Here is a 22,083-nt window from a genome sequence, read left to right as displayed (position 1 = left end):
ATAATCAACACGGGGCAAATTGATGGGGCTATTTATTCCCGAGGCGAATCCAGCTTGGTTAACTGAGAGGTTTGTTTTTTGCATGGCAAAGCTGGGTCTTAAACTTACACTTGCTTTTTTTGCCTCTTTTTTTACTTAGGGAAAAACAAGGGGGGGGGGGGAATTAAAAGATGGAAAATAAGGCTCCCCTAAAGCAGGGATTGCTGAAACGATCCCTTAAACCTTGCATGCCTCCACCAAGGACTCTGAGTGAGCAGCGTTGCACAGATTTGCTTGTTCACTTGCAAACGCCCTTCCTGAAGCCTCGCTGCTGCCCCGGGGAGCTCCCTCCCTCACCCCCAGCCCCGCGCCAAGAATGATATCACTGCTCCCGGGGTCTCACCGATGAAGCTCAGGAGAAATACCCGCTCCAGGCTGTCAGAGGTCGCCAACCCCCTCCCAGGGAAGCATGCAGCAGGGCACTGCCCTTTCTGCCCCTGCTTTGCTGGGAAGAGAAAGCTTTTTGGCAAGCAGCAGCCGAGGAGCCGGTGGCTTTGCCAGAAGCTGGCTGTGGGGGTCAGCTGTAATTAAGAGCAGGAGGTTACTGCAGGGGGTGACGGGACAGGCTAATACCCCCTGCCAGTCACTCGAGGGTGGCAGAGGTAACTGCATCTTGGATTTATTGGAAGCTCTGCATTGCTCGGTGGCTGTTCTGGTGAGTCCCAAGGTGTTTGGGGGTTTGCTGATGCCCCAGGAGACCACTGCCCTTCCCTCAGGGGTGTAAGCACCTTCCCACCACAGCTGCAGGGAAGATGCTGAGCCCCGTGGAGCTGGTGGGACAATGGGGAAACGGTGCGCTGGGGCTCTCAGGTCAGCGGCGTGGGGAGCTTCCAAAGGCATGGGCTGCCATGGCACAACACAGCACTGCACAGCCCATGGCACCATACGGCACAGCAGGTACGGCATGGCACGGCACGGCATGGCACGGTGCAACACGAGGCAGCGTGGCAGGACGTCGCATAGCATGCCATGGTGTGGTGTGGCACTGCACTGTACACCGTGACATGGTGTGACACAGCATGCCATGGCGTGGCACTGCTTGGCACGGCAGTACATGGCATGATATAAAATGCCGTGGCACAACGCAACACACAACACAACACAACACAACACAACACAACACAACACAACACGGCATGGCATGGCATGGCATGGCATGGCATGGCATGGCATGGCATGGCATGGCATGGCATGGCATGGCAGTACCAGAAGACCCGGCGCGCCTTTACGGCGCTTCCCCTTTAAGGCGCCATGGCGCGCTGAGGGCCGCGGGTGGCTCGGCCAATCAGCGCAACCCACATCCTCGCCAGGGGCCGCCCCCGCCCGCCGCCGAGGGCCGCCGGGAGGCCCGTACCACTCCCGCCGCCCAGGGGAGTCGCCGCTGCCGCTTCTCTGGCAGCCCCGCTGCTACCCGGTCCCATCCCGCCTCCCGCCCCCCCCCCCGCGGTCTGCTCTTCTCCACAGTTTCGCAGTGCCCGTAGCGGGCGTCCGTGGGGCTGAGGCCCCTTCGCAAAATACGCCGTCCCTCCCGCCTCCCCCGTGGTGCGGGCGCGATGGTGTGGGGCGGGGCGCGGGGCGGAAGCGGCGGCGTGGCCCAGGCGGCGGGCGGTATCATGGCGGCGCCGGGTGAGGCGCGGGTCGCGGTGGGGAGGGCGAGGCGGCGGGCGCGACCCTCGGTACTGCGGGGAAGGGCCGCGGGGTAACTCGCTTGTCTCTCCGCAGGCCCGCGGCTGCGTCTGACGGCGGCCCTCAGCCTCTTCCTCCTCCTCGCCGGTGCCCGGGCCCTGGCTCCCAGCCACCGCCTCACCGCCCGCGACCTGGCCCGGCTGAGGGCGGCGCTGGAGCGGCCCTTCGCCGACCTGCAGGCCGCCTTCTACTCCATCGTGGGCCTCGGCAGCCTGGGGGCGCGGGTGGCGGACGAAAAGGTGAGCGGTTGAGGGGCCGCTGGTGCTGCCTCTCCCCCCGCCCCCAGCCCGCGCTCCGCCGGCTGCCCTGCCCGCCCGGTGCCGTGCGGCTCCGCACGAGGGTGCTTCGCTGGGTTGAGGAGCTGTAGGGGCAGCCCAGCAGCAAAAGATGAGGCATAAGGGGTTTATCTAGCCAGCTCTGCTTTGACAGGGCCGTGAGGAAAACGTAAAGCACACGTGTGTTACGTTCTTAGCGAGTATCGTAGCAAATCCGTGGTAATTACTGACAATCCTTCGGGTGTGCTAGCTGAATAAATTGCATCTTTGTCTGGGCTTTCTCACGCTTACTGCCTCTAAATGGCGGTTTCGGGGCTCGCTTCTCTATAGTCTGTTGTGATATTACTGTAGCTATCAATTTGTTTCACTGTTTTCTGAAAAAGATTTCCACCCGTGCCATGTTTGCTTTGCTATCCTGTTAAATAGGGCTCTCATTATTTTGTTTCAGTTCTGACACCAAATTCAGCCAGGTCATATGCTCTTGCTATTTTTGTATATAAAATATGTTCCCTGCTGTGCAGACTAGAAACAAAGGCTTGCGGTATCAACAGGATGCTTACTGCCTTTTCATGTCTTTAAGTGTTTCTAGTTTAAATGTTGCAGGTTGTCCTTGTAACAACCTGCTTACATAGGCATGCCTGCTTACATGCATGTGCATGCTTACCTGTGCACCTAAGCTGTAAACATAAGTTTGTTCTTTCCTCGTAAATTCAGGTAGTTCAGTGGTTCTGAACCATTTGGACTTCATTTTTCTTTGAGTGTTGTGTATTTGCACCACAAACTCATAAGTGTGTGGCTCCTGAAGATGTTGTGGTTCACACTGCACGCCTTGCTGGTCATCTGCAGGCTAGGCTGAGAATTGTTGCTTTTGTTCATGTCAGTGTGGCTGGGTTTTTTAATAGTTCCTAGTTTTGGCAATGATAATACAGCCTTTGCTTCTGCAGGTAAACAGTAATTATTTATTGGTTCCTTGAGGTTTGTGATGAGACTTTTTTCTGGACAGTGTACTTCTTTGTGGGGTGAGACTATTTAAAAGGTAGCGGTAGTAAAAATAATAGCTAGGTGTAACACTTGAACATATATCAGTATTCCTAGGTTAACTGTAGCCTGAAAATCCTGTACTACTTGTAAAGACCTATGTTCTACATACTCAAAATTATGTATGAGCAGTTAAATTCTTGGTTATTTTCTGATTAAAATGAAATCTTAATGATCCATCTATCTAGTTGTCAGTTAATAATAAGCTGGCTACAGATTAATGAGCAGTCTTATTGTTTGCCTTCATACTGTAGCTGCTTACCCAACTTTTCTTTCTGTATGCTTTGAAATTCTATATTCTGCATCCATTAATGATTATGTGTGATACACAGCTGGGAAGGAAGCCAGCCCACAGAATTTCTGTTCATCTGTTCTCTATCCTGGGAGATTTTCCCTACTAAATATACCTATGGGACTTTTATTTTGATAGGTTTTATAATTATACTCAATTTAAATATGAATTCTGGTTGTGGTAGAGTTTATGTGAGAATCATTTATCTCTCTTAGCAGGAACCTCCTCTGTTTCTGTGCAGCATTTAGCAGAGTAGGATCTGGGGGGGTTCTAGGCTCTTGCGGCATTGCAAATATTACTAGGGGTTTCGTTTGCCTTTTCTCAGTACAAAAATGCACAGCAGTGTACATGAAATTGTCCTAGAGTATCATTTAAATCTCCTCTCGGTGGCTTAAGTCAAGACTGTTACTGTAAGTTAACTTCTCTTTCTTCACAGGCTGCATGCAATTTCATCAAATCGCACGTGGACTCCAGCAGTGTTGATTCTCTCTTCTATGCTGCACAGTCCATCCGGGTCCTGTCTGGCTGTGAGGTGAGTTTGGAGCCCTGAGCTCTGAAGACAGATGTTACCAAGGAAGTATTTACCTTGATCTTTTTCTTGGTTTTATTTTACGCATAACTTCTACTTTTAGTGGGTTGTACTTTGTTGTGTCTTGGGTAAATTACTTGTGAAGTGTCTGGGAGTACTCTGTACAAGGCAAAGTGTAATGATATAAAGCAAGTATTTGGTCAGAGTAATTCTGAGGGTTTATTTCTTGATTAAACATTGGTGGCTAAGAAAAAAGGAACCAGCACATTTTAATAGAATTCACACCAGCTGTGTCAATTAAAAACTCTTTGGGTGGATGATAAACTGGATGTAAACTCTGTGTTGAAATGCTGCAATGATACAAATGCAGGTCACCCTTGCTGAATTGTGGGTGGGTTATCCAAGCCCCATTTTTCATCAGTACCACTAGCTGCTGCACAATGATGTGATGCCAGATGAAAAGCAGTAGCAGGTTACCAGGATAAATCTGAATTGTGGATTATCCTGACTAATTGATAGTTGACAGCAAAACTTGGGGATTTAGTTGTTTAAACTAAAAGGTAATGAATGATAAAGGTTTTTTTCCCAGAAGCTTATAGTAGTTCACTGATCGAGTGTGTTGCTCCAGGAAGATATTGGTGGCTAGAAGGCCTTGTTTTTTCAAGTGTGAATCAACGTGTTCTCTGTGCTCTTCTGCAGGTTACCATTTCAAATGAGACCAGGGAGCTGCTGCTTGCAGCTGTCAGTGAGGATTCCTCAGTCACCCAGATCTTCCATGCTGTTGGGGCCTTGAGTGGCTTTGGCCTTCCTTTAGCATCTCAGGAAGCACTTAGTGCTCTTACTGCTCGTCTTAGCAAAGAAGAAAATGTGCTGGCGTAAGTCTTTCAGATGGAAATGATTCACTATTGCATGTTTATCCTCTAGGCAGTTGGATTTTGGAGTAAAGGGTATTTTAACACTTAATTTTTGTAATGTAGATGTAGTAGAGTAGGTGCTGTGTTTTCATTTGGTGTATTTGTCCAGTTCATTATTGTCCCTCTGGGGGAATGAAAAATATGGTTTGGGGCTATTTTCTGTGTGATTTTGCAAAGGAGCTTATGTATTCAGTTTAGTTCAAGAATAATGGTCAGTAAAGAGGACATATCCCAAAGAAGCCTCCTCTTTTAAAAAGATTCACAACAAATTTTTTACTTAATATCCAGCCATGGTTCTTTGTCATTTATGGTTGCAGTAGACTTGATGCTCTTCCTCAGCCCTGTCTTTTGTACGTTGGGATGCCTGTACTGTGAGGTGGAAAAAAAGTGCCAGTAAGCAGAAGGAATCTTGGCATTTATCACCAAAGAATTAAGTAATTTGACTGTGAAATGAGGGGACAGAGCTTTCCTTAAAAGCTGGGGGAAAAAGGGAAACTTTAAAATGTGCTTTATTAATGAAAAAATTGGATTCCTGGAAGCCTCACTAGCAAGTGTGGGGATCTGTGCTGTGCAGGGATCAAAGTTTGGTTTCTTCACTGCCTTTGAATCTATGAGTTTATTGCAGAGCTGATGAAGCTAAAGTGGTGTCCCATAATGAATTCTAAGTTTCCACTGAATCACTTCAGATTCATTGTCTTGAGTCAACTGAATGCAGTAACACCTGCTTTGCACTTCATTCAGAATAGAAACTGTAGTTGCTTTGATTTGAATGATGTTTGGCTTTTAAGGAAGGAAAAATCATACAATTGTTTGGTTTTGTTTGTTCTTGTTTAAGAACCATCCAGGCTTTGGAGACGGCATCTTACTTGTCCCAGCAGGCAGATCTAAGTGGCATTGTTGAGGAGATAGAGGTAGGAACATTCTATGCTCTCTAATTATTCAGGAATTTGTTAGACCTTTGTAGTACTGAAAGATGTATTAATGTGAAACACAAAATGAAAAACCAACCTGGCTAATTCCTTGCCTGCATCGTGTGGGTTGGCTTGGCTCTTCCTTTTAAGTAGGTATTTCTTCTGGACTTTTAACTGTTTCACAGTGGACTGAAACACAGAAAGTCATGACTTTTAAATATAATTAGATCCACTAAAGGCTGAAGGTTTCCTTTTTTTCCTGTTTCTAAATGACTATTGCAAAATATGTCAGTGATCCCAGACAGACTTGAGTACAAGTTTAACAATAGGGTTAACTTCTGTGGATCTACTAGAATGCGATTTAAATTTTAATAACTCTTTCTGTCAGGATCTTGTTGCTCGCCTGGATGACTTGGGTGGAGTTTATCTGCAGTTTGAAGAAGGAATTGAGACTACTGCACTGTTTGTTGCTGCTGCCTATAAGCTGTCGGACCATGTGGGTACGGAGCCAGCAATGAAGGAGGTCTGTATCTGCCTTTTCCTCCCTTCCACACTGTAGCTCACAAAAAGGATCTGCCTAGTTGCCCTATTGTGCAGTGCAAGATGCCAGTATAACTGGGTAGAATTTTTACTGTGAAAAATGAGCACACTCAGTGAAAAGGCACATCTCAGAGGGAGGGAATGTGAAGTAACAGAATCTAGGAGGAAATTCCACCTTCAAGATCACAGGCTGAATTTGGTTTGGTTTTTTTTCTTTTTCAAATGTACAGAAGGAAATTGCAAGTGAGGTCTCGTTTTCTTTGTTTATCGAGACTAGCTGTTGAAAAACCCTCTTGTTTCAGAGTTTGTTCTGGCATTTGGCACTTGTCTAGCACTTTCCAGCATTTCAAAGTGTTTTGCAAATGTTATTTACCTGTGAGGAAATGCAGGCACCCTAGTCTGGGGTGCCCAAAAGGGAGACAATATTAGTACCATATGCCTGCAGGAATCCAGATACAAAAACTTGTTGTCTAAAATGAAAGACTGTTGGAAATTCCTTTTGAGCTTGATTAAGCTAGAAATCATTACTGCAAGCTATCCACTTAGTAATTTTTTTCCACAAGTTAACTGAGTTAGATGTACTTTTGATTGAGAATGGCAGCTCCCTAAAGCACAAGCCAAAGTGGCAGGGTTGAGACAGAAGCCAGTGTAAGACATCTGAGTTCATTCCTGGCTCTCTTCCATGCTGCTGCCAAACTGACTAATGCAAAGTAATTTTGATGTCATTTTTGAGGTGGTGATTCTGCTACACACAATTCAAACTGTCAGCGTCCAAATGATGTTTAAAAAAAAGACCAATTAAGGAAAATTGTTTAGAGTTGTTTCAGAATTGTGCTGTCAGAAGTGCTATTGTTGGGGCTTAAAGCTTTATCTCTTGTGAATGGTGAGAGTGCCTCCAGAATACCACAAAACTTTCTTTTAAAATTAACATGTAGTATTTGAAAAAATAGCTCCCTTGTTTTTCCCCACAATTTAAATGAGAGTGTCAGTTGCTGATTAGGGTCTGGAGCTATGCCATGCCCTCCATATAAAAGAAAAACACTGCAGGATTTGCACTGTGCAGGAGTTTTGTGGCATCTGTCTGGATGCTTTCTCTAGTTCTGATGTACATTGGTGCTCATTAATACAAGTAGGAGGGTGAAAATTTGATATGCAGTGGGCTTCATTTAAAAGTGTGCTTTGTAGGTTACTAAATTGTATGCCTGTTGCTTTATTTGGGATTGTCTTTGATTATTCTAATTTCTGATCAGAATTAAGCCCACAATTCTTTGCTTGGATCAAAGTACAGGTAACCAATCCCTCTGTTTTCCAGACTAGCAGGGAGTGATGGAAGAATCTGAATAATATGGCATACCCTGCGAAGTGTGGCACAGATGCACTAACCCTACAAAGTCAGACTGCAAAACCAGCTGGGGGATGTGGTCCCACGCCTACTTTGGAGAGGACAGATTAGCTTTGGCACATCCCAGAGCCAGAGCTGGCTCTGTGCTCCTGGTGGTACTGCTTTAAAGCTAATCCTCTTAGCTTGAGGACACTGCTGAGCCTAAGGGGATAAGCCTGCATGGGCCTAGACTGGCTCCTTCCAGAGCCATTAGGATGCTTTGCATCACCACTCTGTGGCCTTCCCAGCCTGGCAGGTAGCCAGGACATGTAGCCTAGTCCTTCTCCACTGTATGAAGACAATTGTATGGCTCCTGGAGCCAAATTATCTTTTTGCAGCTGCACGCAGTCTGGATAGTTGAGCTGACGGCATCTTCCATTCTGAAATATGTAGTTTGAAGAGGTAGAACCAAATTCCGTTTTTGGAAGTTTTCAGCACAATTACAGCAATTGTGGTTGGAACCTCCCAGCCAAGAATAAGAATGCTAATGTGACATTCAAAAAGTAGTTAATTTTGGGTTACCTCATAACTTGAGTTATTTTTAAAGCAAGTGGGAAATTAAACAGCCTTTATGAACGATGTTTTTATTAATAACATTATACTGAGCCAGTCTGCAATGTTGTGGTAAGCTGCTGGTGCTTGTATGTGATTTGCTTTTCCTCTTTCAGGATCAAATTATCCAGTTGATGAATGCAATTTTTAGCAAGAAAAACTTTGAGACACTCTCAGAGGCCTTCAGTGTTGCTTGTGCCGCAGGTTCTTTATCCCAGAACCGCTACCACTTGCCTGTCATTATTGTCCCCGATGGGCCTGCAGCTGTGTCTCACCATCAGCCCATACTCAGGGTGAGTCCTTAGCCCCAAATCTTAACTCATCTCTTGGCTCAGTCTTTAGTATTGTAGGTCTGGGATGACTGAATGTGCAAGGTGATGTCTTTCATTTTTAGCTCCAGGACTCGGGTTCCAGTAGATCTGGGGTTTTAGTGCTTTTATGAAGTGATTCTTCGGAACCTCTGCTTACCCAGGGCTTACCAGACACTACCTTGAAAAGACACTGTGGAAGTCCGCTCTGCTGATTACAAGTTTAGCTTTCCCAATTATGTTAGAAAGAATTAGGTGAATCTGGGATGCTGGACCGGGGAGAATTCTGTGTGTATAATACAGAGGGGTAGTGAGTTGTCTGTGCTCCCACATTCCTTCTGGGACAAATGGTTTCATGGAAATTCTTGATTATTTTTTTTTTTCTTGTAGCTACAAGTGACCAATGTTATGTCCCAGCCACTGACTCAAGCTTCTGTAAAGCTCGACTATGCCAAGTCTGCATCTACCAAAGCCACTGTCCTTCAACAGAGAGAATTTGCTCTGTCAGGGTAAGAAATCTTATTTTTACAGTTTGTAAGGCAAACAGGTGTTACTTAAACAGTGTTGGACTTACTTTCCTTATGTGTTCTTCCACCAGAGAAATGTACATTTGGTAGTAATGGTGAATTTCTGTTGCTTTTTCTTTTGATTGGGAGTGGGAAATTGCATTGTTCTCCTGACTTCGGGGGAGCTTTGAAGAATTCTTTTCCTGCTGCACTTAGCAATGTTAGTTTTGTGCTGCATTTGTCTGTTTGCCTGCTTAAGCTAGCATATTTGGAGACTTCTTGGTAGCAAGATGTTACCTATTTGTAGGTTGCTGTTAGTATCCTAGAGGATACTTAGCACCTTGCTTTTTCTGTTGTAGAGACGTCTTTGAGCTGAACTTCATGAATGCAAAACCTGCAAGTGGATATTATGATTTCTCTATCAGTGTTGATGGAGATAAGCGATTTATTGCTAACAAAGTTGAGGTGGGTATGCTTTTTGATGGCATTTTAATTCTGTGCCTATTCACTGAAACAGCTTTTTATTTATACCTGTTAAGGATGTCGTATGGCTTTTTTTTTATCCCATGTTTTTCTGTAATGCATTGGATTTTGACTCAGGATTATGACCAGTAACCATATTAATATATGATCAAAAGAGATTTGTGTAAATTTCAAAACTGACTTATCACTTAGTTGCTGATCTGACAGCATATGAACAAAGGCTAACAGTGGAGGTATTTATATAGCAGCCCAAAGCAGCTATGCAAAAATGACTGCTAAGAATGTTAGTTCTTCAGAGCATTCAAGATTTGAGTCTCTAAAGCTCAAGGCTTGGCGAGCAGTTATCTGGTGATTGCCTGATGTATGGAAGTGGAGCATTTGTATAAGCTCTAGAGCTTTAGAAAAAAGTCAGAGGTGTCTTTTGGCATCTCCTAACTGTGTATATGGTGATGCTTTTGTAGTGGAGAGACAGCGACCAAAGCAAATGCAAATGAAGTCTTAATTTCATGCATACGTACACCCTTTTTGGTGGCAAAAGCTGTTACACCACATGTTTCTAAAGAAGAGTTGTATATAAACACTCAGAGTTTTACTTTCCTCACGTTTGTTACAGTGAGAAGAATGTGATCTCTGTGACTATTCATGTAGTCACCCCCAGCGTCAACAGCTGAGAATGTTCTTCTTCAATGATGTCTATTCCCAGGGTTAGTTTTTGCCCTCAATCGCATATTTAAGGAAAAGATTAGCTTTTAAAGTCTTCCAACATAGTCGGCTTGGAGTGGGGGAAGGCGCTTATTTACAACTGCTGACCTTTACACTGTGTATCAAATTGATGTTGTCATTGTAGTAGTAATGGCACTTAGGAGTGTCAAAAGGGGATTGATTGGTCCTGCTTAAGCTCACTGCTGGCACACAGAGGTACCAGTAGGAATGTATTAACGCTGTGGTGGCTTTGTGTGAACCGCTTCTAATAAGACACATTGTTATGGGGGAGGACTGCTAGGGGAACTGCTTTTTTTCCTTACTGTTATTAGCATTAATTGTCCTTAATGCACCATCGTTTTGACAGTAATGAGCTAAACCAGTGGGTTATTACTCTGGCAGAGACTACATTTCCTGGCATTAAAATATTTCAGGGATGTTTGTGTACTGTTCAGTTGGAGGGGCTGTGTGCAGCAGCTCTGAGTTGCCTTCACTTAACTTTTTTAAAATTAATATTTCATTAGTCCATCTTGGAACAAACTAAGGCTTTACTAAAGTTAGCCTGAATAGTCTACATGTTAATGGATCCATTTTCAGGGGTAACCTCTATCTTAAATTACACTTTTTGTTGTAAGGGAACTGCCAGAATTGTTGTGTTTGAAGTCTGACCTGAATAGTTTAGTTTATGTTTTTACATATTTTTTCCACAGGTTCCCTGTGAATTATTTTTCAGAGTGAGGGTGTGGGGCTGGTTCACATGAGCAAACCTGTAATAACAAATTGTAGTATATGATGAAAAATATCTTGGCAATGAAACTTTAATTCTCCAGGGGAGCATTTGTAAGCTGTGAGAACAAATGTGCTAATTAAAAACTACAGACTGCAGTAACTGCTTATGTTTGAGAGAGGGACTGAAATCAGTCAAACGCACTGAGGTTCACTGCCTAGATGGTCTGTGGTTTGGAACTGGGGAGAGGGCAGGAAGTAATTTCTCTGCTTAGGCTTTATACTGCCTTTAGTGCAAAGGAGTGTGATAAATGACAGGGCCTTATTGGCTGCCCTATGCTAAGTGATAAATGCTGTGACTCTGAAGGAAAGCTTGCTGAACAAAGTGCAGGTCTGGAGGAATGCTTTGGCTTTTGCCTGCTGGTAATAAAATCAGCAGAAACCTGTTAGACTTTAGGAGCCAACAAAGGCATAATTGGTTGCTGTCTGGAGACCTCTCATCTCAAATTGCTATCCAGTAAGCAGAAGTACATGTGCACATGCAGTTTTAAGTTGTATTGTATGTGATGTAATCTTTAATAGCTAGTTTCTGCTAGTTCAAAAGGAAAACTAGTTGGATCTGGATAGTTGGACTGTTTCATTAAAAACAATTTTCCAAAGGGCAGCTAACTCCAGCATGACTGAGAAGCTGGTGTCTTCAGAGCTGGCTAATTGTGCAGGGAGAAAGGGGATGGGTTAGGGTTAATGAATGATGCAGGAGCTTTGCCAGAAGGTAAATTGTGGTAGATCCTTCTGTTCAGGTTAGGTTCTGTCTTTGGCTTAGTGTAAGACCCTCTTTGGGGAAGGGGACAGAAGAGCTAAAGCTTCTGCAGTGAACTTGACCACAATTAGTATATATAAAGTGCTCTGAGTAATTTTCTGTTGTGTCTTGTTGCAGCTGAAAGTAAAAGTTTCCACAGAAGTTGGGATTACTAATGTAGATCTTTCTACCGTGGATAAAGATCAGAGCATTGCGCCAAAAACAACCAGGTAAAACAATTCAGTGTGTGTGATCCTTTAACAGGCAACGCTGGCTCTAGACTAGAGATCTTCTGAGCTTTACCTAATTCAGCTAAACGAGAGGAATCTTGTATTGGAATAACGACAGAGTTATACACATGCTGTTTCTCTTAAACCTGTAAGTTCATTGGGAGAATACTGATTATTTTTATAGGTGATTTTCCTTGATGCTGAAATAAGTACTAACAGAAGCCAGGCAACCTGAGTCTTCTGTTCTTTTGTTGGCACCTCTCCATAGTGAAAGCAAGTTAAAAGAATTGTGTTAATATTTCTGGCATTATCGGGCTCCGGTAGAGATGCTCTAAAGCAACATGTACACTGTATTTGGGGGTGTGGCTGTACCGTTGCTAGGTGTACTTGAACTTAATGTAATTGGTTTTTTTAACTGACATCAGTTAGAATGTAATGTATGGAATTTAACTTAGGTTGCACAGCCTCACTGAGCCTACTATGTGTGTGTGTTGATACAGCCTTCCTATGCTGAAGTCTGAGTGTCTGTTTTTTTCTGTTCTGCTGCCATCACACCTTTGGTTGTAGCATAGCCTTGGTTAAATGGAATGTGGGGTGTGGTATTAGCAAAACCTTCTGGTGTTCCTTTGAACCTTACAACAAACAACCATTTTACTTGAAAATGGGCAAGGTACGTAGCTCACAAAAATCCTGCTAAAAAAATTCCATTCATTTCTTTTCATTAAATTTATGGTGGAAGAGAAAGACATGTTAGTTCATCTGACTTTTTGATAAAATAGCTAATCTATGCTGAGTAGACTGCAGTACTGCTAGACAGGCTTGCATGCCTTGGTTTCTTTGAATGCCGGGCATTCTCTTGGAAGATCACCTCCATTCTGTTTGTTTTTTTCCTCCTAGGGTAGCCTACCCAGCCAAAGCCAAGGGTTCATTCACTGCTGACAGCCATCAGAATTTTGCTTTATCCTTCCAGCTGATAGACGTGAACAGTGGAGCTGAACTCATCCCTCACCAGGTTAGGACAAATTTTTGTCATTGCTGTGTCACTGAGATGTTCCATCTTGAAGCATCTGAGGTGACAGTTGCTCTTGAAAAGATTTGATAGGTTTTGAGAAGCCTTATATTTCTGACATGGACTGTGAAAGATCACTGGTCTTGGTAGATGGGAAGTGGATTCAGTTCATTTATTTTGGCTGTATGTTAAATGAAGCCTCTTCTGGCTCTGGTACTGTGTCTTATTTAACTCAACAAAATGCATGCAGGTAGCTGCACTGTAAAAGCACACTTCTGCTTTTTTTAATATAGATTGTTTGCTGAAAAAGTCCTTGAATTTAGACTTTTTTTAAAATTCTATGTTTTCTGTATAAAATAGAAAAAAAGGGGGAAAAAACCCAACAAAAACCATGTATGTATACATCCCTGTTGTGTGCTGTTGCATATACCATGTTGAGTAACATTCAGTGTGTTGCCCTGTACCCCAAGCGGGCCACTGGATGGTCTTGGTCCTGTGTTAATGTGGTTACTCAAAGAGACATAGAACTTTGCTGATTTGCAAGGGTCTTAAACACCCAGGCTCCCAGGTTATATTCCAACTTCTGTTAATGTCGTGCTTTTTCTCATTTTGCTGGCATTTGTAAATGCGCTATGAGATAATCTAGAAGTGTTACAACCTTTCCTTTCAGACTTTTGTCCGACTTCACAACCAAAAGACTGGCCAGGAGGTAGTGTTTGTTGCAGAACCAGATAGCAAGAACGTATACAAGTTTGAACTGGATACTTCTGAAAGGAAGACTGAATTTGACTCTGCCTCTGGTACCTACACTCTTTACTTGATAATTGGAGATGCCACTCTGGAAAATCCAATCCTGTGGAATGTGGTATGTAGCTGGAAGGGTGGTGATGTGGTTTTGAGATTACTGGCAGTCTAACAGGAGGTCTTGGTACAGGTGTGGAAGAAAAAAGCTCAAATGTTTTGTTCTTTGTAGTGAAACAGAATCTTTTGGCCATTTATGGGCTCTGAGGTTTGCTGTTCATTTTAAGTTTTTAAGCAAACATCAAAGCAGGACAGAAAAGAACATTCATTTCATCATGTGGTGGAACAGAAACTTCAGAATGTTTGTGGGTTTGATTTTAATTTCACAGCAAGCACTTCAAGGTTTAGCCTTTCTGTGCTTGCTGTGCTGGAAATTAAGTCCAATTCTTAGTGATGGATGAATGGCATTATTGCCTCTGTTTAGGAGAAATTGCTTCTTAAAAAATCTGATGGGTTTTTCCTTAGTTTCCTTTAAAAATCATGTCAATCATAGATTGACAAATAAGGAAATAGGCCACAGTAATGCAATAGGTTTTATAAAACTTTTAATATATTAAGATCAAACTTCATGAAGCTGCATGATTTCATTTCAGGCTGATGTTGTGATCAAATTCCCAGAAGAGGATGCACCATCCACAGTTCAGTCCAAGAACATCTTTGTTCCCAAACCTGAAATCCAGGTACAGTCAAAACCAAAATTTATGTGCAGAGATGGGGGGCTAGTCCTACTAGTATTATTTGTTCTCATCATAATTTATTTTTGAAAAGTAATCTCTCATTAAAAAAAATTAACACTGTGTAAATAATGTAATTAAAGGAAGACCAGAGCTACAGCTTAATGGAAAGAAATTTGTTGCAGTCATCTGGAGTATGAATAAATAAGCTGTGTCCTACCTGTGAGAGAGCAACTGATGTCACTGAGAAGGTTCAAACATGAAAATTTGACTAGGTCAGCACCACAGAAAGCTCTCTGCTTCTGAAGATTTCTCTTGCTTCATTCCAGCCATCGGTGCTGATGACAAACTAGCAAGTGCTTCTGTGAGTGCAAGGAAAAGTTAACTGTGCAGGAGATCAAATGTGCAGAGACTGGAACAGACACTAAAGACTCAGTCTTTGCCTTAAGAGGAATGCTTATCATCCAAAGGAACATCTGGGAACAGCACCAGGGCTGCACCTGGTCCTCTGGGGAGCCGAGAAGCTGCTCTGTTGGAGTACTCCTACTTACAAGTTGGTTTTGTTTGTTTGCAGCACCTCTTCAGGGAACCTGAGAAGAGGCCTCCCACTGTGGTATCTAACACTTTCACAGCATTGATTCTCTCCCCGCTGCTTTTGCTGCTCATTCTGGTGAGTGAACTGGGCCACAGAAGAAGAAAATTTTTTCCCCTCCAGTCAAAAGTCACTTATGAGGTTGGCCAGCTAAACTTCGTATTTAAAACTCTTGGTTAATCATGACTAGCACAGCAGTGCTGGAGTCATAGCTAGCAAATGTCAGTGCAGAGTGTTGGTCTGGTATTGTCTCTTTCCTAAACTGTTTTTTAGTTTATAGTCAAAACAGAAAAACACTGCTGCCAAGTAGAAGTAGGTGGGGTGAGTTTTTCCAGTGTGCTTCTGCTAGGGATGTTGGATAGCAGTGGGCAGATTAGGTTATAACTAACATTAGACTTCCACGGGAAAAAAGCAGTGATTCTGCCTCGCACTTAATATATCATCACAAAATCTGTTACTTAATCCTATCACATTGGTCCATCAGATTTATGGACATAATTAATACTTGTGTGTCTGTAGTTGAAACATCTACTGCTACTCACTGTATCATCAGATCAGTGTTTTGAACTTAATGCAATACAAAATCTCATCTAGTCAAGTTAAATTACTCCTTATTTGGAGGATGAAACTGATCCCTTATTTGCTTGGCAGTAATTTCCCATTAGCTAGTCTCACTGAAAGCTGGCATTCAGATAGTCATGTCCACTGGTCTCTGGAGTTCACAATATGCATGTTGATGACACTTTAATGAAAAATGTCATAGCTACTGTTCCTGTTTCCCATCCTGCATGCCTTTCTCTTTTCTACTCTAAAAACTGCAATTGTTCTTATGAGCAAGCATCTTGTATCTATAGCTGTTCTTTGCTGAGTCCAAAACTAGAACCTTACCTTTTTTTGTCTTTTTAATTGAAATTAATTCAGCTGGATAGAAATAGCAATGTTTATTTTTCTGGAAAATGTAGATTTTGAGCAATATCCAAATATCTCATCAGTTTAAGAAAGATAATCAAGGAACTTCATTTGAGCAGTCAGAGGCAGCAGGAGAAATTTTCACTAAAGGAACTCAACAGTGTTGTCTTTAGCAAAATTACTACTCTGTCCTGTTGTAGTGGTGAACAAGTGCTTCTGTAGAGGATACACTGTATTCATTGAAGAACTTAAAGCAAACAGGCTTGAAAGATACTGGAGTTTAAAACAAAAGCTTGTGTTTACAAGGCTGTTGTAACTCAGGTTTTATTTCTTTTCCTTTTAGTGGATAAAGATAGGTGCCAACATCTCCAACTTCAGCTTTGCTCCCAGCACCATTGTTTTTCACATGGGACATGCTGGTAAGTGTCAGAGGCTTTCTGCTTTGTTTGACCTTCTCACCTGGGAGTTACAGATGAGAGCCCTGGTGGTTAATGGGCTTGCACTCTATTAACTATAATGACATAATAGCATAACATTTGTTCTCTTGTTTTCATCTGTCTTCCTGCTTTTCGTGATTGTTAATATGGTGATAAACCTGTTTTGGCCATCAGCTTATAACAGCCATCATTATCTGGGCTCCTTTCTCACACCATTTATCTATACTTAATAGAACTTCTTATTTCCAAAGGTCACACTTTCTTTATTGCATGTTTATCCTTTGTAAGCAGGGAGTTTCTGTGGGGATTGAAACCTGTGGGACTGCTGTCTACAGTGAAAGACTATATCTTTTCTTTAAAGCTCTTCCTGTGAAAGCTGCTCTTGTTCTTTGGCTGGACCAATTGTTTTCATCAATTTTATTCTGCCCTTGGTTGCACAGTTATTTACTGTCTTGGTAGAATTTCAAAAACATAGCAGGTTGGGAGAACGTTGGATCTGCTGTTTCCCAAATGACAGTGTGTTGCTTAATCCAAGCCACTTTCCTTGGAAGCTTTAAAAAGCTGTAAGCTCCTACAGATGTGCAAAAGTTAATATCCTCTATTGAAATCCAGAGTATCCTCCTCCTTTTAATAGCCCTTAATGTCTATAATACATCCATAATTCTGCCACAAGAGGATTGGTTGCGAGCCATCAGTGTCACATTTCCTCCAGTATGGAGACCCAGATGCCTTCTTCCCCTGGCAACAATGTATAGTCTTTAGATCTGCCATTTCAGATCTTCAGAGATGAGATAGAAACCAAATGCTTAGGCCTGGCAGTACAACATAACAATAGTTCTGAGGATGAATGCTTGGTCTTCGAAATGCAATTTCAGACACGGGCTCTATCTTTTTTTCACAGCAATGTTGGGACTCATGTATGTCTACTGGACTCAGCTCAACATGTTCCAGACTCTGAAGTACTTGGCCATTTTGGGTGGCATCACATTCCTGGCAGGCAATAGGATGCTGGCTCAGAAAGCAGTAAAACGGTAAGTCAGGGATGGATGCGTTGGTGGGAGATGCTTTTAAAATCAGTGTGGAGGGGATCACATTGATGCTATTGTGTGTCAGTAACTGATACAGTAATGAACGCTGCTTTTGGTTCTTATATCTTGTGTGTGGGGATGGGCTGCTCGGTCCCAGTTTCATGCCTGTTTTCAGAATAAGGGCTTGAACTGGCTAGGGCATTGAGGTGCTGCCACTGAGATACAGCTAACTGATCCTTCAGAGAGAATGGTCCACATGGCCACTTGCTGAAGCAATCAGGCACATGGAGAAAGCAAAGGGTGTAAGTATGTTCGCTTTGACAAGGGGAAGCCCATTCACTGACAAATTTGTTGTACTACACGATACATTGAGCTCTTACAATATTGTCAGATAATGAAAGCCACTGTAAACACAGAAGAGGCCCAACTCTTCTGTAGCTCTGCTTGTGAGATAAGTTTTAAGAGGAGGAAGGTAAGGTGGGGGTATCTTACTGCTGTCTTCCCCTACCTAAGGGAGGATTATAGAGAAAAGGGAAGCAGATCCTTATCGGAGGTGTGCAGCAACAGACAAAGGCCAACACATGCAGGCAAAACCAGGGAGAATTCTTGTAAATGTTAGGGATACAACAGTCATTTCTGTACTCGCATTGGACTGATTCTTCACACTTATGCCTTCTGCCACACAATGTCTCATGAATGTGCCGTAGCTTAGGCAGCCTGCAGGCACTTTGTTGACCCAAGCTTCCAATACAGTGCATTAATTAGAGGTCGAACTGTTCCCTCTCCTTCACTTCTGCCATGTGGGGTTTACATGTGAGACTTAAGTTTTAGCCCTTTTGTACTGATGTAGAGTTTGGCTTTGAAGATGATCTTACTGACCTGCTTTGCCATCAAACCTGTGCTTTTCTTACTTTCCCCTTTTTGAGCCACTAGGAGTTGTTTATCCTTGCATACCTATTTGCATAGATATCCCTGGGTTCTCACTTTTTTGATTACACTGTATTAAAACCAGTACAAGAGCTGTAAAAAAACACAAGAATATAATTTTCAGGGGGTTTGCATTGATTCGTTGTCTTTAAAACATCTCTACTTGCATGGCTGTAGCAGGAAGGATGATTATTGTAATTAACCCTTTCAGTACCATCCTCCCAGCTTTCTCAAGCCTTGCTCCCTTGGATGTCCAGCCCTCTCCATTGTGGCACTTTATCTTGTTAGCATAACAGTTCCTACTGGGATTTTGTTGCCAATGGGGCTATGTTACGTCATTTAATAATATTTCCTTTTTAATTTAAAGAGTAATGATAAAATCATTATTAATTACAGATTGCCTAGGATACAGATTTGGGGAAAAAGAATACAATGAAGCTTACTTCTAAGTGTCTTTGCTCAACCAGGGCTTCTGTTAGCACATAAATGCAAGTGGTTGGTTCCTACTTCAAAACACTGCAGGGGGTGTCTGTATGCTTTTTCATTGTAAATGACATGAAGCTGCAACTACAATGGCAAATTTGAAAGTAAAACTTCTACCTTAGGCTAAAGTTAAACCCTTTGTACATGACTTTAAAGTTCAAAAAGACATCTTTTTGTTAACACGCTGCTAGCCTGTCTCAGATGTTGAAGTGCAGTGATAATTAACTAGATTGTACTTTGAGGCAGAGCTGCTGTTCCACTATGGAGACCGCTGGTGGGTGTGGGAAGGGGACTGTATAAACCATCTTTTTACAGAAGTTACCAGAAGGCCTGGTTTTGCTTTTTGCATTTCTGTCACTGGCTCTGGTTCCTGGAGCAGGGCTGCTTTCCTCCTTACTATCTTCTCTGAATCTTTCTTCCTCTCTCCTTTTGGCAGGATCGCTGCAGAGCAGAGCAGTAGGTTGGCAAAGTATAGAACGCTGCGGTAAAAGGGGGTTTTGCTAGTGACCAGCTCTTCTAGAAGTAAGGGCCTTTTTGGAATTGGCCTTTCCTGGGCATGCTGCCTGTTTCATTTCACTTCATCACTCACTCCTTGAACAAAAAGATACTGAGCTGAAGCTGCTTCCTTCCAACATCACTTATTGGGCTTTAAATCAGTCCTTGGGTGTCCTTGGCTACAGCTGGATTTGCATATTAGCAGTACATGTCCTCTGAGACTAAATTGCCTTTGTGTGATTTCCTTAATCATCTGAAGTCTGTATGGTAATATGTGCACATGTGAATATGCTGTCTGGGACACCAAGCAGCCATCAGGTGACAAAATAAACCTAGTTTAAGCAGTATTGTTCCTGTAAATAAATTATTAGTTATGTCGGCTGGAAGAGAACATGATGAAAATGGCTGATATCTGGGCTGTTCCCACCCTGCTGTTGGTACTCCCTATCCCCATCTGCAGTATTCTGGTTATTCAGCTGCCAGGCACTCTGACTGCTGAATTATGTCCTCACTTGGGGTGGCGAGAGCTCTGTGTGCAGCAGAGCCAGGTAAGCACCACCTCCTTCAGCTGGTAACATGACCCAATCCAGGGTTCACCCTCCTGTTAGACTGAACTGGTCATGATGGCTCAGGCAGCGGCAACAGCAGTAGCCAGTCCCCTCCATTCAATACAATCATCTGATAGGTCTCCATTATAACTTACTAGTGCAAAGCCCTTTGTTTCCTTTCATTCTGAGCAGGTAAGGTCCCAGTTTGCTATATCCACAGTGGCATAGGAGGCAGGACTGCCTGCCGTTCTGCATGCTGCCCAACTCTGAATGCGTGTGTGGCTTCATTTCTCATTGAGTGCACTGTCTTGTTTTGGGGAAGGGAGAGGGCATCTGGGACAAGTCCTGTGATGAGACTGAAATCACTGTACAACATGCTGTACTGGTACATCTCATGAGCGTCTGCTTTCTCTCATGTTCATAGTCAGTGCTCCAGGCACACACGCAGACAATGCGTTGAACGGAGCTCAGTGTGGTGCAACACAAAACCAGCGTGGGTGGCTGTGTCACAGAAACAATGTGCACTGTGGTATAAGCCTCTGTCTGCAGATCAGATAGTATGGTGGATGGTTTCATGAAAATTACCTATGGAGAATTTGGCATCATGTCCCATAGAAAAACACCCTGTTACTATCTCTTCTCTCCCTGGAGTGTTTTGAGGTATTTGAGCACAGAACAAGCCCATGACAAGTAACTGGAGAGGAATGGGAGATGGCTGTCACTTGTTCTAGTAGATGAATGCTGGCTGCATCCCGGCTGTGTTTGCTGGTGCTGTTCTGGTCCCTGGACACTTCTTTTTACCATAGCTTTGGGCCAGTGATTTTCATGTTTTTAGTGGCCTGTTACCAAATGTCTCACGAGTGTGTTCTCAACAGCTTGCATGTTTTCTGTTTCTCAGCCTGGTATTTTAACTGCTTAATTCCCCATGGGCTGTGAGTAATCCTGGAAGATCTTGCAAATAACTTATTATCCACAAACCATAAGTTAGGTTTTGCTGCCATGTGCAGTCACAAGCATTTGTCCTTATTGCTGGGTTTTCTGATGCCCCAGATAACATCAGTTAAGACTGTATTGTTACCAGCTTCTGGGGCTGGACTGTCAGGTGCTCAGCATTCATCGTTATGCCTGTGTCTGGCATCTTCAAAAGGAAAAGGACTCCAAAAAGATGGGTCTGCTGTGCCCACATTAGACCACTTCATCTTCTTGGGGACATGAAGATCTTTTCTTTGTGTTTACATGGGCCAACTGATTCCAAATGGGTAGATTGGCCCTTTCCAAAGTAGAAGAGCAGTTAAGGTACCTGCAGACTTTGTATTCAGCCCTGCTTTTTTGTTCAGTTCTGTAATTTACAAGGTTCATTTATCCCTTTCGCACCAGAAACTAACCTTCATTTTGTCTGACCATTTCCATCCTCCTCGAATTCAGTCCTCCGTTCCATTGCAGTACTGGTTTTATCACTCTGATAAGCTTCCTTTGAGAAGCTTATCCAACAAGCTTCCTTTGAGAGAGAATGAGGGGTCTTGGGACACTTTTACTGTGCAAGGAAGTGCTTTGTTGCCTGGAAAAGTTAATTTTTTGGATTTTTCTTTCCAGGACACACTAGTATCAGAAGAATGGAAGAAATGGGGAAAAACAAAGCAAATGCCTTCAGAACAGAAGTGAATAAATAACTGAAAGACCAGAAGAAGGAAGGCAGAAGCAGATTTTTTTTATATATATATATATTAAGTCAAAAGGGTGCCAGTTATACTTTTTTAAAAATTTGATTTTCATCGTTGTGTTCATGCTACTTGAGTGCTTTTCATATGAACCCGGAAAACCCTTTTTTCCCTGGATCCTCCCCCCTTTTTTGCCCAGGACATTTGAATTTCCTTTAGAAAAAAAGGAAAAATAAATCACAATTCTGCCTTTTCCCTCATCCTAAATGATTTGTGAATAAAGAGGAAAGAATGGTCCTGAATTTTGTTTTTTGGCTGTCTTGGAGACTGTGATTGGAAGTTGGGCTCACATGAGAATGAAAAGAGCTTTTTCTGGTGGGTAATTTTGTGTATGAGTCATTGCTGTGTGAAGCTTCCTGTTCTTTCATGTCCTTTCCCAGAGGGACATGTTTATTGGGGGGAGCTTCCTATTCCTGCCTGTCCCTTGTGTGGCACTGTCGTCTGCATTTCTCTGCTAATGGCTGTTCTCTGGGACTCCAGGATGGTGCTAGGCTGGGCCCTCGGGGGTCAGGCAGGAGTCGTCCTCGGGGCCTGGCCCTTGCAGAGCGCCA

General features: G+C 43.1%; 1 protein-coding gene across 2 annotated transcripts; it reads left to right on the top strand.

Moving 5' to 3' along the window:
• Window positions 1–1,532: 1,532 nt before the first annotated feature.
• Window positions 1,533–21,774, top strand: RPN2 (ribophorin II). Of its 2 annotated transcripts, XM_030009697.2 has the most exons (18): window positions 1,533–1,665; window positions 1,762–1,964; window positions 3,767–3,862; window positions 4,559–4,734; window positions 5,609–5,684; window positions 6,073–6,207; window positions 8,274–8,450; window positions 8,856–8,974; window positions 9,331–9,436; window positions 11,820–11,911; window positions 12,809–12,923; window positions 13,591–13,785; window positions 14,315–14,401; window positions 14,970–15,065; window positions 16,240–16,315; window positions 17,235–17,364; window positions 19,208–19,293; window positions 21,408–21,774. In XM_030009697.2, exons 1-17 carry the CDS (start codon window positions 1,593–1,595, stop codon window positions 19,257–19,259), a joined length of 2,004 nt encoding a protein of 667 aa, XP_029865557.1. In that variant the 5' UTR covers window positions 1,533–1,592; the 3' UTR covers window positions 19,260–19,293; window positions 21,408–21,774. The 2 variants fall into 2 exon arrangements, with proteins under 2 accessions (XP_029865557.1, XP_029865558.1); XM_030009698.2 differs by lacking the exon at window positions 19,208–19,293.
• Window positions 21,775–22,083: the final 309 nt, after the last annotated feature.

This window comes from Aquila chrysaetos, chromosome 3 (assembly GCF_900496995.4).
Source record: "Aquila chrysaetos chrysaetos chromosome 3, bAquChr1.4, whole genome shotgun sequence".
Classification (NCBI taxonomy): Eukaryota; Metazoa; Chordata; class Aves; order Accipitriformes; family Accipitridae; genus Aquila; species Aquila chrysaetos.
Note: the sequence above shows the minus strand (reverse complement) of the source record. Positions and strands in the feature narration are given on the sequence as shown.

Excerpts from the sequence above, each read along its gene's own strand:
- RPN2 (XM_030009697.2), top strand. The coding sequence starts at position 1,593 with ATGGTGTGGGGCGGGGCGCGGGGCGGAAGCGGCGGCGTGGCCCAGGCG. Across the intron at positions 1,666-1,761 it reads CGGTATCATGGCGGCGCCGG|GCCCGCGGCTGCGTCTGACG; the intron begins GTGAGGCGCGGG and ends GTCTCTCCGCAG. Across the intron at positions 6,208-8,273 it reads CGGAGCCAGCAATGAAGGAG|GATCAAATTATCCAGTTGAT; the intron begins GTCTGTATCTGC and ends TTCCTCTTTCAG.